At 44.1% G+C, this 17,020-nt stretch overlaps 1 protein-coding gene across 1 annotated transcript in view; it reads left to right on the forward strand.

The window, feature by feature from the left end:
* The first annotated feature begins 1,665 nt into the window (after window positions 1-1,665).
* Window positions 1,666-17,020, forward strand: part of LOC106582127 (NALCN channel auxiliary factor 1) — a 194,746-nt gene continuing 179,391 nt past the window's right edge. Inside the window, exon 1 of the mRNA XM_014164884.3 lies at window positions 1,666-2,968. Within this exon, the coding sequence (XP_014020359.1) occupies window positions 2,249-2,968 (720 nt within the window). The 5' untranslated portion in view covers window positions 1,666-2,248. The remainder of the gene's footprint in view (window positions 2,969-17,020) is intronic.

Raw genomic sequence — 17,020 nt, forward strand, 5'->3', positions numbered from 1 at the left:
CCTTCCACCCCGACTCAGTCCCAAATTAATTCAGATAATCATCTCTTGGCTTCTCCAATATGAGCCCCATTAACATTAAGCAACACTCTCTCGTCTCCTTTGTAGCACTCCAAGCAATTCAAACTGACAATGATTTGGCAGCTTTAATGATGCGGATAAATACTGTCATTTACATTCAACACGCTAACCAGAACCTCTCTCTCTCTTTATCTCTATCGCTCTCACACACACGCACACACACATAGACACACACACACACACACAAGTGAGTCTGATTACGCATAGAAGTCGTGTGTTTGTTTTAAATCCATTGACCAAACACTGCAATGCTGATAAGACACCATGGACGGTGCAAGGTTACGACACACACACACACACACACACAACACACACACACACACACACACACACACACACACACACACACACACACACACAGTAACGTATATCACTTGGCAGAATAGTCTATACACAAACCTCATGTTTCCACACCTGCCGATAAAACATGCAGCCATGCGAATCAGACAGCCGTGGTTTCTTAGCAATGCCGGTGTTGCCAAAGCCCATCTTTCCCCCTGCATAATACACTCCGGGTTCATACCCAATCCCTGGGGGTGAGGGGCGGGAGAGCGGGACTATGTTGTCTCCACTGGTCCTGGGGCCCTTGGTAAGGTCAACGGCATCATAAACTTTACCATGTACCAGGACATTTTAGCCCAAAACCTGATGCCTTTGGCAGCAGGCTGAAACTTAGCTTTACATTGACCATCCAGCAAGACAATAACCCCAAGCACACATCAAATTCCACAAAGAAAATCTAGATTTTGCTATGGCTATCTCATTAAAAACCTGTGGTTTGAATTGAATAGGGCAGTCCATACGTACAGACCGAAGGATATCAAGGATCTGGAAAGTGGAATTCTGTATGAAGGAATGATCTAAGATCTCACCCAACTCCTTGCAAGGGAAGTTGCACAAAGTATTGAAAACAGGGCTGCCAATAACTATGACACCTATCTTTTTGAGAGAAAAAAGTTTTACTTGTTAAACATTTATTTCTCTGAGTAATTGTATTAGCATAAAATAATATAATGTTCATATTTTTTTAGCATTCAATATAGCTCAGTAAGGTATTTGTATTATTACCTTTATACAGTCTTTTTTGCTCATCTTTATCAAGGGTGCCAATAATTTTGGAGGTGACTGTGCATGTCATTTAGCTGAATGCCATGCTCATTGCATGCCAAGCATAAGGGGGTTTTATGCACGTTGTTTGCAAAGGCTGTTATCGTACCATAGGACCAGCTGTACATTCCTCATGAACTGTCATTCATGGCATCGAAATAATGTGGCAAATGATTTGTTGATCAACTTGCACCATACATATTTAGCACTGAGACATTTCGTGACATTTACTTTTTTCTGCCATACTTCTCCCCAATGTCTGAACTGCATATATAGTAGCAACTGTGCTGAATATATATATATATATATATATATATATATATATATAATCTTTTCCCAACCCAGATGGTAACAGGTATAAGACCTCACATTTCATGACAGCGTCCTGTAGTCCAGAGTGGTGGAATAGTGCCGTTAAATGCCTGCATGTATCTGAGTGTGTAATAGGTAGTAAACTGCTCCGCCACTGCGCAACGATGGAGCTATCGTAGCGATGGAGATGACGCAAACGGACCCCGCTCCCCCCAAAAGTGTTCAAGACGAACATGGCGGCAACTTAACCCAGGTCCAAGATGACTGTGGCCATCGGGAGAAAAGATCCAAGGCATTCAACCCAGATACGAACCGGAAAAAATCAACTGGGGCACAATCAAACGGATTTTGCTTTCTCATAATTGAATCCGGGAAACTGCAGCAGTAACGGCAACAGCACTGATAAGCTGGCCACAGCTGGTCTCTCTGCGCGCGAGCACCACCCCGGAGAGCAGAAGAGAGGGAGCGAGGCGCGAGGCATGCGGTTACAGAGAACGTGGTTTCCCCCCGGAGAGCCATGGAGAACTGGGATGCGGCAGCGCGAGGCTTAATCTGTGCGGGCGCGCTAATTGGATCGAAATAACACACCGACGGCGTCGGGCGCGAGAGAGGAGAGCCCAGGACCAGCGGCGGCACGGCAGCCCACCGTTACCGAGGATAAATAACCAGAGTCCATCTCCCAAAGTCAATGAGTATAGTGGCAGAGGAGCCCCCGCGGTGGAGTCGGCCAGAGCTGCGCTTTTCCTAAAATATGACCAGGGGTGCTTGGATGTGTCGGAAGCAAGATGACGGCTTAAAAATCTGGTTTGCACCCCGAGAGAACGAGAAGCCATTTACCGAGTCGGAGCGGGCCCAGAGATGGCGCCTATCGCTGGCCTCTCTTCTCTTCATCACCGTCCTGCTCTCTGATCACTTGTGGTTCTGCGCCGAGGCCAAACTGACGCGGACCCGAGACAAGCGGCTCGCATTTACGGACATGGTCGAGTACCCAAACTCCACTCACCACCACACCCCCTCCTCTGACCCCCATTCCCCCCACGGCCCCCTTGCCAGAAAGCCAGATGTTATTTTTATAGGGAATTCTACCAAACCTCTGTGGCGACTGGACACCTGTCACCCGGACAGCTTGTCAAAAGACTGCTTCACTTTCACGGACGCAGAGCCCGTGTGCCTGGGCCTCTCCGGGGGCGGGGAGAGGACGCAGTCGGCGGACTTGAATCTGAGCGATTTGTATCTTTCTTTTTGTAATTCCTACTCTCTTTTGGATTTGTTTAACGGGTTTACAAGTCCGGACAATATAAACTGCAGCCTGGACGTGGCTGAGGGTGACACGTTGGGATGCAGCGAGTGTGTCCGGGTTTACCAGCGCTTTGACCGGCAAGCTCAGGAGGACTACCGGGAGTTTGAGCTGTTGGTTGAGAAATATGAGACTGATGAATACTCGGTCAGGACATGTATGGAGGAATGCAAGGTAGGATGTGAATGGCTTGCACATATCAACGCACTATAGGTAGGCTACTGTCTTTCAGCCTATATAGGGGGCTTGGATTGATTGGGCTTGAATTGATTCCCAGTCGTCATGGTAACCGATATCTATCACGATGTGGGAATGATTTCAAAGAGTTTGTGAGACGCATCACCCCACTTGTCCTGCCTACAATGTATGCGTGCTTGTGTATGTTTGTGCGAGAACGAGCGTGCATGGACGCGCACTTGTAGATTTTTTTTAATGCAGGAGTTAATGTGTGATGATTGTGTCACATAGCCTACAGCAAACAGAAAGAGTGAGAGAGAGTTTGAATCTAATAGGGTATTGAGTATAACTGGCATGTATGGTGTTACTTCAAAGGCTGCAGCCACAGAATCACAAGCCTAAACTACAAAGGAAGCATCTTAATACAAAAATATGTTGTGCCCCTGATTAGGTTCTCTCCTCAGATATAATCTTTGCATAACAAACGGTGTCAAAACCCAAGGGATTGGTTCTCCAACTAACCAGAGAGAGAGCGAGAGAGGTGCTCTCTATGGTTCTGAAAGCATCCGACCTAGAGCTCGACCCTCTCTCTCTCTCTCTCTCTCTCTCTCTCTCTCTCTCTCTCTCTCTCTCTCTCTCTCTCTCTCTCTCTCTCTCTCTCTCTCTCTCTCTCTCTCTCTCTCTCTCCTCTCTCTCTCTCTCCCCCTCTCTCTCTCTCTCTCTCCGTGTGTGTTTGTGTTAGGGGATGTAGCCTTATAGGTCTGTATCTTCACCACTGTTGAGAAAAGCCAGGCCTCGGCAGTGTGGTGATGTGATCATCTGTTACCGTGTTGGAGGCTATCAGAGGAGAGGGTGTACTAGAGGGGAAGGCCTAGTGCCTAGCTCAGCCAGCGCTTGGAGGTGCTAGCATTTCAATAACATTAATAGCGTACCAGTGATTTCTGTACCTAATCCACCGGAAGGATTTTTCATTGTTCCCGGTTTGTTGTTGTACCGATGACATATCTCTCTGAGCATAGAGCAGTACACCTCTGCCTCAGTTGGTCAACACACGTCAACAAACGGGTCTTTCAGAGGAATGATGCAGATTGTATCAAGTTGTGTTGTGGGCTCAGCATGACTGAAACCAACAGGTTTTGCTAATATTGCACCAACATGGAATAGATTACACTATTGTTCGCACACACCACACACACACACACACACACACACACACACACACACACACACACACACACACACACACACACACACACACACACACACACACACACACACACACACACACACACACACACACACACACATATTTAATCGCAGGTGTCACTGGCAATGTATTGTAGCCCCAAATGTTATGTGCAGTTATGGTTGTGCAGTTATGGTTGTGCAGTCATGGTTGTGCAGTTATGGTTGTGCAGTCATGGTTGTGCAGTTATGGTTGTGCAGTCATGGTTGTGCAGTCATGTTGCAGAAAACAGCAATGCTACACAGGTTAGAGACATTGGCTAGATTACACTTGTTATTTTTTCATTTGTTGTGCAGTAGACTGTTACGGCTGCTCTCTCTTTCTCTCTCTCTCTCTCTCTCTCCGTGGTGGTCTCGGTCTCAGCTGTGTGTCACTGGTCCTTGTAAGGTGTGTTCTCTGTCCCTGGTGCTGAAGTATATAGAACCACGCGAGGCCTCTGGTTAAAATCCTGCTGAAATAGGCAGCAACCATCAGTTTTCCTCCTTCAGCTGATCATACTGGAATCAGAAACCCCAATCTAGAATAATTCAGTCTATGCCTAGCATTACAAGTATGCTTATCTCTGTCGGTCTAATGTCAGTGTGTAAAAGCTACATGGCCAGTGTGATTTTCTGTCAGCAGTAGTAATGGAGTTGACCTTGGCTGGTAGATATGCTGTCCCAGATGTGCTAGGGATACAGGGGTGGAATGAGTGGGAAGAGAGAGAGAAAGAGACAGAGAGAGAGAGAGAGAGAGGGGGAAAGAGAGAGCGAGAGTGTGTGTATGTGTGAGTGAATGAATGTGTTCTGTGGGAATTAGCTAATCCAAGTTTATCATTTTAAAGGCTAATTGATCATTAGAAAACCCTTTTGCAATTATGTTAGCACAGCTGAAAACTGTTGTTCTAATTAAATAAGCAATACAACTGGCCTTCTTTAGACTAGTTGAGTATCTGGAGCATCAGCATTTGTGGGTTCGATAACAGGCTCTAGATAGCCAGAAACAAAAACCTTTCTTCTGAAATTCATCATTCTATTCTTGATCTAAGAAATGAAGGCTATTCCATGTGAGAAATTGCCAAGAAACTGAAGATCTTGTACAGCGCTGTATACTACTCCCTTCACAGAACAGCACAAACTGTCTCTAACCAGAATAGAAAGAGGAGTGGGAGGCCCCGGTGCACAACTGAGCAAGAGGACAAGTACATTAGAGTGTCTAGTTTGAGAAACAGATGCCTTACAAGTCCTCAACTGGCAGCTTCATTAAATAGTACCCGTAAAACACCAGTCTCAACATCAACAGTGAAGAGGTGACTCCGGGATGCTGGCCTTCTAGGCAGAGTTCCTATGTCCAGTGTCTGTGTTCTTTTGCCCATCTTAATCTTTTATTTTTATTGGCCAGTCTGAGATATGGCTTTTTCTTTGCAACTCTGCCTAGAAGGCCAGCATCCCGGAGTCACCTCTTCACTGTTGATGTTGAGACTGGTGTTTTACGGGTACTATTTAATGAAGCTGCCAGTTGAGGACTTGTGAGGCGTCTGTTTCTCAAACTAGACACTCTAATGTACTTGTCCTCTTGCTCAGTTGTGCACCGGGGCCTCCCACTCCTCTTTCTATTCTGATTAGAGACAGTTTGTGCTGTTCTGTGAAGGGAGTAGTATACAGCGTTGTACAAGATCTTCAGTTTCTTGGCAATTTATCGCATGGAATAGCCTTCATTTCTCAGGACAAGAATAGACTGACAAGTTTCAGAAGAAAGTTCTTTGCTTCTGGCCATTTTGAGCCTGTAATTGAACCCACAAATGCTGATGTTCCAGATACTCAACTAGACTAAAGAAGGCCAGTTTTATTGCTTCTTTAATCAGGACAACAGTTTTCAGCTGTGCTAACATAATTGCAAAAGGGTTTTCTAATGATTAGTTAGCATTTTAAAATGATTAACTTGGATTAGCTAACACAACGTGCCATTGGAACACAGGAGTGATGGTTGCTGATAATGGGCTGCTGTACGCCTATGTAGATATTCCATTAAAAATCAGCCGTTTTCAGCTACGATAGTCATTTACAACATTATCAATGTCTACACTGTATTCCTGATCCATTTGATGTTATTTTAATGGCTCAAAAATGTGCTTTTCTTTCAAAAACAAGGACATTTCTAAGTGACCCCAAACTTTTGAACGGTAGTGTGTTACATAACAGATACATAACATCTCTCCTCCCCTTTTTGTCACATAATCAGTGTTGAGCATGCTAGCTGCCGGTATACTCCCTGATAATGCAATAAGGGCCAGGCAGGCAGCAGGCACTGGGACCAGTGCAGCCTCTTACCCTCTCAGCCACATCTGAATTGCTAATGGGCTCCTGTGTTAGTGTGACCTTTAGACAAGCACAGCACTCTAAGCCTGAATCACATACTGTCACCGCCTAGAGAACCCACTCCACTAAGCTGGACAAACAGCAGAATTAGCAAAACGGATATTATCCTCTCTTTTCTTCTCCGCACTCCTTTCTGTTTCCGAGGCACTTTGCCCTGAGCGATATCCGGTATGAGTGAGAATATAGGGGTTAATAGGGTAGGACAGGGGAGGGAGAGAGCTGAGGTAAGGGGTAGCTAATATATTGTTCAATGTCCCTCCTGTAGTTGTTGAATATAGTTTAGAGAGAACAAAAGAGAGAAAGAGAGCGAGAGAGAGAAAGAGAGAGAGCGAGAGAGAAAGAGAAAGAGAGAGAGAGAAAGAGACAGAGAGAGAGAGATGTAATAGGCCTACAGGCCCTGCATCAGGAGAGCCAATAAGAGGCGATGGTTACTCTGACCACTAATCTTCTCTCTCACACACTGGCAGCTAGTGAGTATCAGGTGTCAAAGGGCTGCTTTTGTGTTCCGCTGGGTGCTCTATGTGGCACAACAAACACGCACACTATGTGTTAGTGGGTATGTGTGTGAGTTTTACCATATTACATTCAGGCATGCTTTCTCCCTCTCTCTCTCTTTCTGTCCTGTCCATGTGTGATCTTTACAACCTTTGATCTCTGTGTGAACCTGGCTCATCACATATCAGATAGCTTCTCAGTCTGTTTGTCTGTGTCTCTGTGTGTGTTTTCATAATGTGCATAACAAATAGCGCACGCACGCACGCACACACACACACACACACACACACACACACACACACACACACACACACACACACACACAGAGCCCAGTGTTTCCTGCAGGTCCATGCCTGCCTCTCTTCCGGTGTAATTTAATTTGCACTTACATAATTCTCCTCCTCTCAGATGACCATGTCTCGAGGGTTCTGTCTGTCTCAACATGCTGATCTCCTCTGAGCTCTGTCTGCCTGCCTGTGTGTGTGTGTGTGTGTGAGTGAGTAAGGGCAGTGTACCCACAGCGGCCAGGGTTTCTCAGTGAAGTAATCTTTGCAATCAGCAGTATCTGTCGCTACATCATCCCCTCCCTCTCCCTCTCTCTCTCCCTCCACTCTCTCTCCTCTTCCCTCTGTCCTCATCTGTCACCCTCTCAGGAAATCTGCGGGTGTTGAGCTCTTTCTTCCTGCCGGAGAGTGATAGATACTGATCTGGGTTAAGGTCTTTTTCCTTCGCTTCAATTACAGGCCTGTCCTCACAGGGCCCACTGCATCCCTATCCATCCCTGCTGCTGCTGCCCACCATCTCATTTACTCTTTCTCTCCAATTCTTGACCTATCTCTCTCATAAGCCTTTCCTCTTTCATTCATTTCTCTCATTCCCTCTACTTCTATTGTCTTGAACTTCCATTCTGTGTCACTCACTTTCAGTTTCCCATTCCCTCTCTTCCACCTTCCTTTCCCGCTGTCCTTTTCTCTGGGACCGTGTCTCTCTCTTTATTTTGCCTTTCTGAATTCATGTAATCATGTCTTTTGCCCACTTGATGAGGTTTCATAGTAAAATGAGTATATTTGGAAGTAATTTCTCTTCAAATTCAGCTCTTGGAAAAAACAGGCGCGACGGCAAGGCTTATCCAGAAGGAGGGATGTTTATACTGTATGTTATGTCAGTTGTCAAGGTGATTCTGACCGTTTTCAGCTGGTAAACATGTCATTTTCTACAGTTCAGATTATAATGCACATAATATAGAGGGAACCTCTGAATGTCACACAGTTCACTCACTGTTGGATAATATCAGTACACATATACAGCATGCCCCCTGTAATTTCCTCCCTCCCTCCCTCCCTCCCTCCCTCCCTCCCTCCCTCCCTCCCTCCCTCCCTCCCTCCCTCCCTCCCTCCCTCTCTCTGATGGTGGCTTTGGGTAAAATTCAATAATAGTTATGTGCGTTTTCTCCCAGCAGCAGCAGCTAGCAACAGGCCTATGGAAACAGGGAAACTCCCCTCCATATGAGCTGACACTGTTTGTTTCTCCCCAGGCACACAGATAAGGAAATGTGTCTCTTAGACAAGTGCTCTATCTCTGCCTCCACTCCCATGGAAACGCGTCTTTCCACAGACACAATGTTTCTCTCCCTCTCCACCTGCGTTCTCAGACCTAGTCCAGGAGAAACCTGTCAATATCACACCTCGCTTCTTGACTTTCTGTCAATATTCCGGTTTATTCCTGTTTTCTTTCCCACAGCTATAATTGACTACTGCGTGTGTGTGTGTGTGTGTGTGTGTGTGTGTGTGTGTGTGTGTGTGTGTGTGTGTGTGTGTGTGTGTGTGCGTACGTACTTGTCGCACCCAGGAAGTAGCTCCATTTACCAGGCCATTCAGTGCAGCACAGAGCACAGCTTTGCAGCTAATGATATAATGGTTTGCTGTGTGAATTCTTTATTGCACCCAATCAGATCTATGACTGGAGCTCCAATAAATTATTCACATTGTCTGTGCATCAACATTATGTATGTGTGCTTTTTTAAATGATGTTTATGTGTGAGAGGAAGGTGGTGTAAATGGTTTTGTGTTTATGTACCAGCGTTGCTTTCGTCCCTCATCCTGGGCTCGAACCAGGGACTCTCTGCACACGTCGACAACAGTCACCCACGAAGCATCGTTACCTATCGCTCCACAAAAGCTGCGACCCTTGCAGAGCATGGGAAACAACTACTTTAAGGTCTCAGAGAGAGTGAAACGCCCTTAGAGTGCTCCGCTAACTATCTAGCCATTTCATACTGGTCGCACGTAGCTGTACAGTATGTATGCTTTCTTTTGTTCGGAGAGAGTGAAAGGGAGTGAGAGAAACACATACACTTAGCTTAATGATTCCTAAACTCTCCGTTTATCTCTCTGTTTATATTTCTGCATGCCTATTGCTCGCAGCATCCCTCTATCCCCTCTCTCTCTCTCTCTCTCTCTCTCTCTCTCTCTCTCACTCTGTGCTTCAGGCTTCGCTCTAGCGCAGGGGAGCCCAGTTATCAGCTGAGTTCAACAGTAATGCCCGCTAGTAGCTAATTAACGACTCAGGGAGACAAAGCTTGCAGAAGGCTTCTGGAGAAATTGTACAGAGCTACCCTGTGAAATCATGGTGACCCCTGACCTGCCTGGCCGTCATGATGGGAATGAAGGTGGAGTAGCATCATAACACACAGCAGGAGAGCAGAGTTACTGCAAAATAGAGGAATCACACAGTGAATATGGAAGTCGATATCAATTGTGTTCCTGGTTGATTTGCTTTTCTTACTACACAGGAAGCCTTGTTTGTTGTGTTGTATTCTCTATCATCTAAAAATATCCATACCTCAAAGCGGTGCCTGCAGTTCTACATTCTCCTCTGTATGATTTGTAGCATCACCTTCTCCCCCATGGTTAATGCAGTGCAGTGTCATATTACAAATTACTTGGCATACAAGTGAAATCTAATAAAATGGAATTGAACTAAGCATAGTGTTAAAGTCAGAAGTTTACATACACCTTAGCCAATTACATTTAAACTCAGTTTGTCACAATTCCTGACATTTAATCCTAGTAAAAATTCCCTGTCTTTAGGTCAGTTAGGATCACCACTTTATTTGTGTCAGAATAATAGTTGAGAGAATTATTTATTTCAGCTTTTACTTCTTTCATCACATTCCCAGTGGGTCAGAAGTTTACATACACTCAATTAGTATTTATGTCACGTCCTGGCCAGTATAAGTTTAATTGTTTTGTAGTTTGGTCAGGACGTGGCAGAGGGTATTTGTTTTATGTGGTTCGGGGTGGTGTGTTTGTGTAAAGGGTGTTTGATTTAGTATTTCCGGGTTTTTGGTTGATGGTCTATGTGTTTGTATTCTATGGTTAGTCTGGTGTGTGTGTTTCTATGTTTGGTTAATTGGGGTTGGGACTCTCAGTTGAAGGCAGGTGTTGTCTATCTGCCTTTGATTGAGAGTCCCATATATTAGGGTGTGTTTGTGTGTGATTGTTCTGTGTTGAGCCTATGCTTTGCAGACTGTCAGTTTATCGTTCGTTTTCTTGTTTGTTGTTTTTGTATTCGTGTTGATTTAATTAAATGTTCAAAATGAACAACTGCACACCTGCTGCGTATTGGTCTACCTTTTCTGATGACGATTTCGCATTATCGTCAGAAGACGAAGATACTTGTGACAATTTAGTACCATTGCCTTTAAATTGTTTAACTTGGGTCAAACGTTTTGGGTAGTCTTCCATAAGAATCCCACAATAAGTTGGGTGAATTGTGGCCCATTCCTCCTGACAGAGCTGGTGTAACTGAGTCAGGCTTGTAGGCCTCCTTGCTCACACACGCTTTTTCAATTCTGCCCACACATTTTCTATAGGATGATGTCAGGGCTTTGTGATGGCCACTCCAATACCTTGACTTTGTCCTTAAGCCATTTTGCCACAACTTTGGAAGTATGCTTGCGGTCATTGTCCATTTGGAAGACCCATTTGCGACCAAGCTTTAACTTCCTGACTGATGTCTTGAGATGTTGCTTCAATATATCCACATCATTTTCCTGCCTCATGATGCCATCTATTTTGTGAAGTGCACCAGTCCCTCCTGCAGCAAAGCACCCCCACAACATGCTGCCACCCCCGTGCTTCACGGTTGGGATGGTGTTATTTGGCTTGCAAGCCTCCCCCTTTTCCTCCAAACATAACGTGGGTCATTATGGCCAAACAGTTCTATTTTTGTTTCATCAGACCAGAGGGCATTTCTCCAAAAAGTACGATCGATTTGCACTTTTCGCACCAAAGTACGTTCATCTGTAGGAGACGGAACGTGTCTCCTTCCTGAGTGGTATGACAGCTGCATGGTCACAGGGTGTTTATACTTGCATACTATTGTTTGTACAGATGAACGTGGTACCTTCAGGTGTTTGGAAATTGCTCACAAGGATGAACCAGACTGGTGGAGGTCTACAATTATTTTTCTGAGGTCTTGGCTGATTTCGTTTGATTTTCCCATGATGTCAAGCAAAGAGGCACTGAGTTTGAAGGTAGGCCTTGAAATACATCCACTGTTACACCTCCAATTGACTGAAATTATGTCAATCAGAAGCTCCTAAAGCCATGACATAATTTTCTGGAATTTTCCAATCTGTTTAAAGGCACAGTTAACTGAGTGTTTGAACTTCTGACCCACTGGAATTGTGATACAGTGAAATAATCTGTCTGTAAACAATTGTTGGAAAAATTACTTGTGTCATGCACAAAGTAGATGTACTAACCAACTTGCCAAAAATATAGTTTGTTAACAAAAAATTTGTGGAGTGGTTGACTCCAACCTAAGTGTATGTAAACTTCTGACTTCAACTGTATGTAAAGCTACTCACACTACCTTTGACAGAGTCTAACCAACAGAGATACTCATACTTCTTCACTCCCTCTCTCTCTCTCTCTCCCTCTGTTCCTCTCTCTCTCTGTTCCTTTCTCTCTCCCTGTCTCTCCTTGTCTGTCCCTGTGTCTCTCTATCTCACAGCTGTTTGATGAGATTCTTCCATTGTTGAGTCATCTGGTGCTCACACCAGACAGCAGAAACTAGCACAGCAAATTGACCAGTGTTACCTAGTGTTGATTTTTCAGTGTAACATTCCTAGTGTTGATTCAAGTGTTAAATTAACTCTAAGTGTTTCATTAACACTCATTGGTGTAAAATAACCCCAGTGTTTGTGTTATATAACCAGTGTAAAACCACACCCCTCATTTTCATATTTCCCAGCATGCTCTTTTAATTTTTATTGTTTGTTTCAATATCTTTGTTTTTGCATCTACATTGACTGATTAGGTAGCACTTTCCTTTATTCAAATGACCTAGTGTCCTCATGGATGGAATGTTATTATTATTTTTCATAATTATTAAACATACTTTTATTTACGCCGAAAATCCAATGTTTCTATGTCAAACAGTATTGTTATATTTCAGTTTTCTGTGATGTATATAAAGTGTCATATTGGGATGTAAACACAAAATTGAATGCATTTCAACTCTATATCAAATCAACTCAAATTTTATTTGTCACATGCGCCGAATACAACAGGTGTAGACCTTACCATGAAATGCTTACTTATAAGCCTTTAACCAACAATGCAGTTTTAAGAAAATAGAGTTTAGAAAATATTTAGTAAAAAATAAAACAAGAAAATAACAATGAGGCTGTAAAAAGTGGGTACCGAGTCAATGTGCTGGGGTACAGGTTAATCGAGGTAATTAGTACATGTAGTTAGGGGTGAAGTGACTAGATAATAAACAGCGAGTAGCTGGCCCCAGTGATGTATTGGGCTGTACGCACTACCCTCTGTGGCGCCTTACGGCCAGATGCCGAGCAGTTGCCATACCAGTTGGTGATGCAACCTGTCAGAATGCTCTCAATGGTGCAGCTGTATAACTTTTATGGATCTGGGGACCCATGACAAATCTTTTCAGTCTCCTGAGGGGGAAAAGGAGTTGTTGTGCCCTCTTCACGACTTTCTTGGTGTGTTTGGACCATGATAGTTTGTTGGTGATGTGGACGCCAAGGAACTTGAAACTTTTGACCCACTCCACTACAGCCCTGTCGATGTGAATGGGGGTGTGTTCGGCCTTCCTTTTCCTGTAGTCCACAATCATCTCCTTTGTCTTGCTCACGTTGAGGGAAAGGTTGTGTCCTGGCACCACACTGCCAGGTCTCTGACCTCCTGCCTATAGGGTGTCTCATCATTGTCGGTGATCAGGCCTACCACCGTTGTGTCGTCAGCAAACTTAATGATGGTGCTGGAGTCATGCTTGGCCACGCATTTGTGGGTGAACAGGGAGTACAGGAGGGGCCTCTGTGTTGAGGGTAGGCGTAGCAGATGCGTTGTTGCCTACCCTTACCACCTGGGGGTGACCCGTCAGGAAATTCAGGATCCAGTTGCAGAGGGAGGTGTTTAGTCCCAGGGTCCTTAGCTTAGTGATGAGCTTTATGGGCACTATGGTGTCGAATGCTGAGCTGTAGTCAATGAAAAGCATTCTCATATAGGTGTTTTTTTTTGTCCAGGTGGGAAAGGGCAGTGTGGAGTGCGATTGAGATTGCGTCATCTGTGGATCGGTTGGGGTAGATATGCAAATTGGAGTGGGTCTAGGGTTTTCGGGATGATGGTGTTGATGTGAGCCATGACCAGTCTTTCAAATCACTTAATGGCTAGCGATGTGAGTGCTACGGGGCGGTAGTCATTTAGGCAGGTTACCTTTTGCTTTCTAGGACACAGGGACTATGGTGGTCTACTTTAAACATGTAGACTTGGTCAGGGAGAGGTTGAAAATGTCAGTGAAGACATGGTACAGGTGTCTTCACACCGGACAGAAATCTTGTTGTTAGTTATTTTGGTCATATTGCTACAGACGTGACCCCGCCATTAAATCTTTTTGCATAGTTCCTATGCAAAAGGTCTGGCAGTCCACTCTAAGCAAAATGGTTGCTAGGCAGGCTGAATAACTTTTTTGTCACTTGCTAGTTTGCTAGCCAACTTCAGCTAACTCAGTCATGTCAAACATTGAACCTGATAGGACAGTACACTAGCTGCATTTTCGTTTGTTGGAGTTTTTTTCTATTTTCATTTACATGGATATGTCCATGATAATGAAGTTCATGCGTTGTCTCGTCTCATCTGGGCACAGTTCACTCTATGTATGGTACACGGATGGAAATTCTATATTGAAACATTGCTTCTGAGGTTGGACAGGCAGCCAGCGATGCTTATATTAACCTCCTCAGTACCAAACTAAATGCTAGGCTGGAAGTGAGGGGAAATAATGTGCTAGTTGAGTACAAGAGATGATTCAACAACATGAGCATGATATTCTTGTGGAGGCACAGTGATCCCTTTCAGATGGAACCGTTAGCAGGCATAGTGTGTCTGTGACGGCCAATACAGCATGGCTTGGAATGCTGCTCGTCCAATCAGCATGCAGGATGCAAGCAACCAGTTTTATTATTCATTTTATGCATGTCAAATATAAATAAAATATATGTTTCTAAGCTAATCCAACCCGTTACTGAAATGGTTGTTCCAGTTTAGATGCTTTAGGTAGTCTCATATCTTAGTCTTCCCAACCTGGAAGTCATTCTGAATGCAAATTGAACACAAATGGCAAATGTTGGATATCCCCACTCTGGTTGGATTCCAATAGGAATTACACATCACTTTACATCCAGCATAATGTGAGTTGCAGGCCTGATTTTGCCTGTAAACCATGATTTTCAGCCCACAGTATTAGGGTAAAACTAGGCCCTCAAAGGTCTTTATGTAATATGTAGTATTGTGTTAAATCATTTTATTTGAATGATGACCTATTCAGTCAGGATCTTACTTGGTGATGGCCACAGGGCTGAACAGTTAAAATTGCAACAGCGATGTCTCTGTCACTAACATATACAGTCATGGGCGGTAAGTCTACAATTCACTCGAAAGGCAAGGCAGTCTGGGAAATATGCAGGGTGGTGAAAGTGCAAGGTGACGAGTTGATGCTCCTTTCCAATAATTATCGAGGGCCTTTTTCTGTGACATGATGATCGATGCTTTACTGCCGTTTGACAAATAAAAATAATCTCGCTCTTGTCCATAGTAATCTCATCATGTAGACTATACCCGCATTGTATCTGCAAGCTGTTGGCTGGAGCGCACATGCCAGTACCAGAGTGGACACACTCCCTATATAACGTAAATATTTTTCTGAGAAAACCATCAGCATAGGTGAGAATGCGGTGGAAACCCATTTGACTTTTCTTTTTCATTCGGTACATGGGAATATAACCACGTAATGTATTTTTATGTGCACTATGTCTTCACGCACAGCCTTTTATCCGCAACAAGTACATTTTATCTGGTGGGAAAATGTGTTTTTAAGTTGATTTTAGAATATTCACATGAAAGTCTGTCACCAATTGGATGGAAACCTAACTACTTACACATTTTCTCAGCTTTTAATAACAGACGATTCATTTGAGCACCTGAGCCTAACTAACCCCATCCATTTTAATCAGATGACCCAGTGGCTGCCATTTGACCATGGTGTGTGTGTGTGTGTGTGTGTGTGTGTGTGTGTGTGTATGTGGTGTGTTTTGTGTGTGTATTACAAACCATTACAGCCGTATGATAGAGGAGAAAGAATGGCTTTTGTTTGTTTTTGACCAAGCGAGTTTTCTAACCCTGTATGAACAGAGCAAGCCAGGGTCAAACATGTTGGTCAGGGCACGGTCATTGGACATCTACTATAGCCCATAATAGGGGCTATTAAACTCTTACCCTACAAAGTCCAGAGCCTGCTGGTTTTCTGTTCTACCTGATAATTAATTGCATACACCTGGTGTCCCAGGTCTAAATCAGTCCCTAATTAGAGGGGAACAATGTAAAAATGCAGTAGAACTGGCTTCGAGGTCCAGAGTTGAGTTTGAAGGGCAAATAGCATGGTTCCAATAGGGATGTTGTTGCTTGTACAGTCAGACATACAAGTCATAATTTAATGATCAGCCAACAGTAAAAGAGCATTGAAGTCAATAGTGTGTAAAGGCCTAACCAGCCCCTGTATCTCTTCCCCAATCCTCTGATGTATGGGCTGTAGAACAGAGAGCAGCAAGCGAGCAACAGCCAGTGTGTGTGTGTGCATCCTGTGCTGTGCTGTGCTGTGCTAATGAAGTCATGTGTGAGCTGAAGCTAAGCACATCCTTATGCCCATGCGTCCCTCAGTCGCAGAGAATAATCTGATTGTTTAGAGGATGAAAACACAGATAATGTTATGTCAGTGTGTGTTTGTGTTTCTCTGTGTGTGTGTGTGTGTGTGTGTGTGTGTGTGTGTGTGTGTGTGTGTGTGTGTGTGTGTGTGTGTGTGTGTGTGTGTGTGTGTGTGTGTGTGTGTGTGTGTGTGTGTGTGTCAGAGAGAGAGAGAGAGAGGCTGTGTAGCTCTGATGGAAAGATATGATATCTAAGCCCCCTCTGTGTGTGTGTGTTCCCTAGTGAAATACAGTCTCTCTCTCTCTCTCTTTCGCTCTGTTTTCTCTCAAGCTTCTCTCCTCTCTCCATCTCTATCATTTATTTTTTTCTCTCTCTTTGCCCCAAGTGCTGTATAGAATATTTTCTGTGTGTGTAGAGAGTTATGCAGAATGTTTTATAGCTTGTTTTGTCTGTTATATATGACTTTATCTGTCTCTGTTGTGTGTTGTGTTGACATCTTATGCTATCTTGTTTTTATCTTTAAAGCAAGCTGTGTGTGTGTGTGTGTTTGCTTGTGTGCGTGTGTGTCCGCCTATATGTTTGTGGAACTCTATGCATCTCTGTGGTGTGTTTTTATAGGTCTCTGTTGTGTGTGCATTGTAGTGTTTTGTAGCAGTGTATCAGCCTATTACTGTAACGATGTGCTCTCCCGATGCTCTCCCTCTGTCCATTAGAAGCACTG

The sequence above is a fragment of the Salmo salar genome, chromosome 21, assembly GCF_965601325.2.
Source record: "Salmo salar chromosome 21, fSalSal1, whole genome shotgun sequence".
Lineage (NCBI taxonomy): Eukaryota > Metazoa > Chordata > Actinopteri > Salmoniformes > Salmonidae > Salmo > Salmo salar.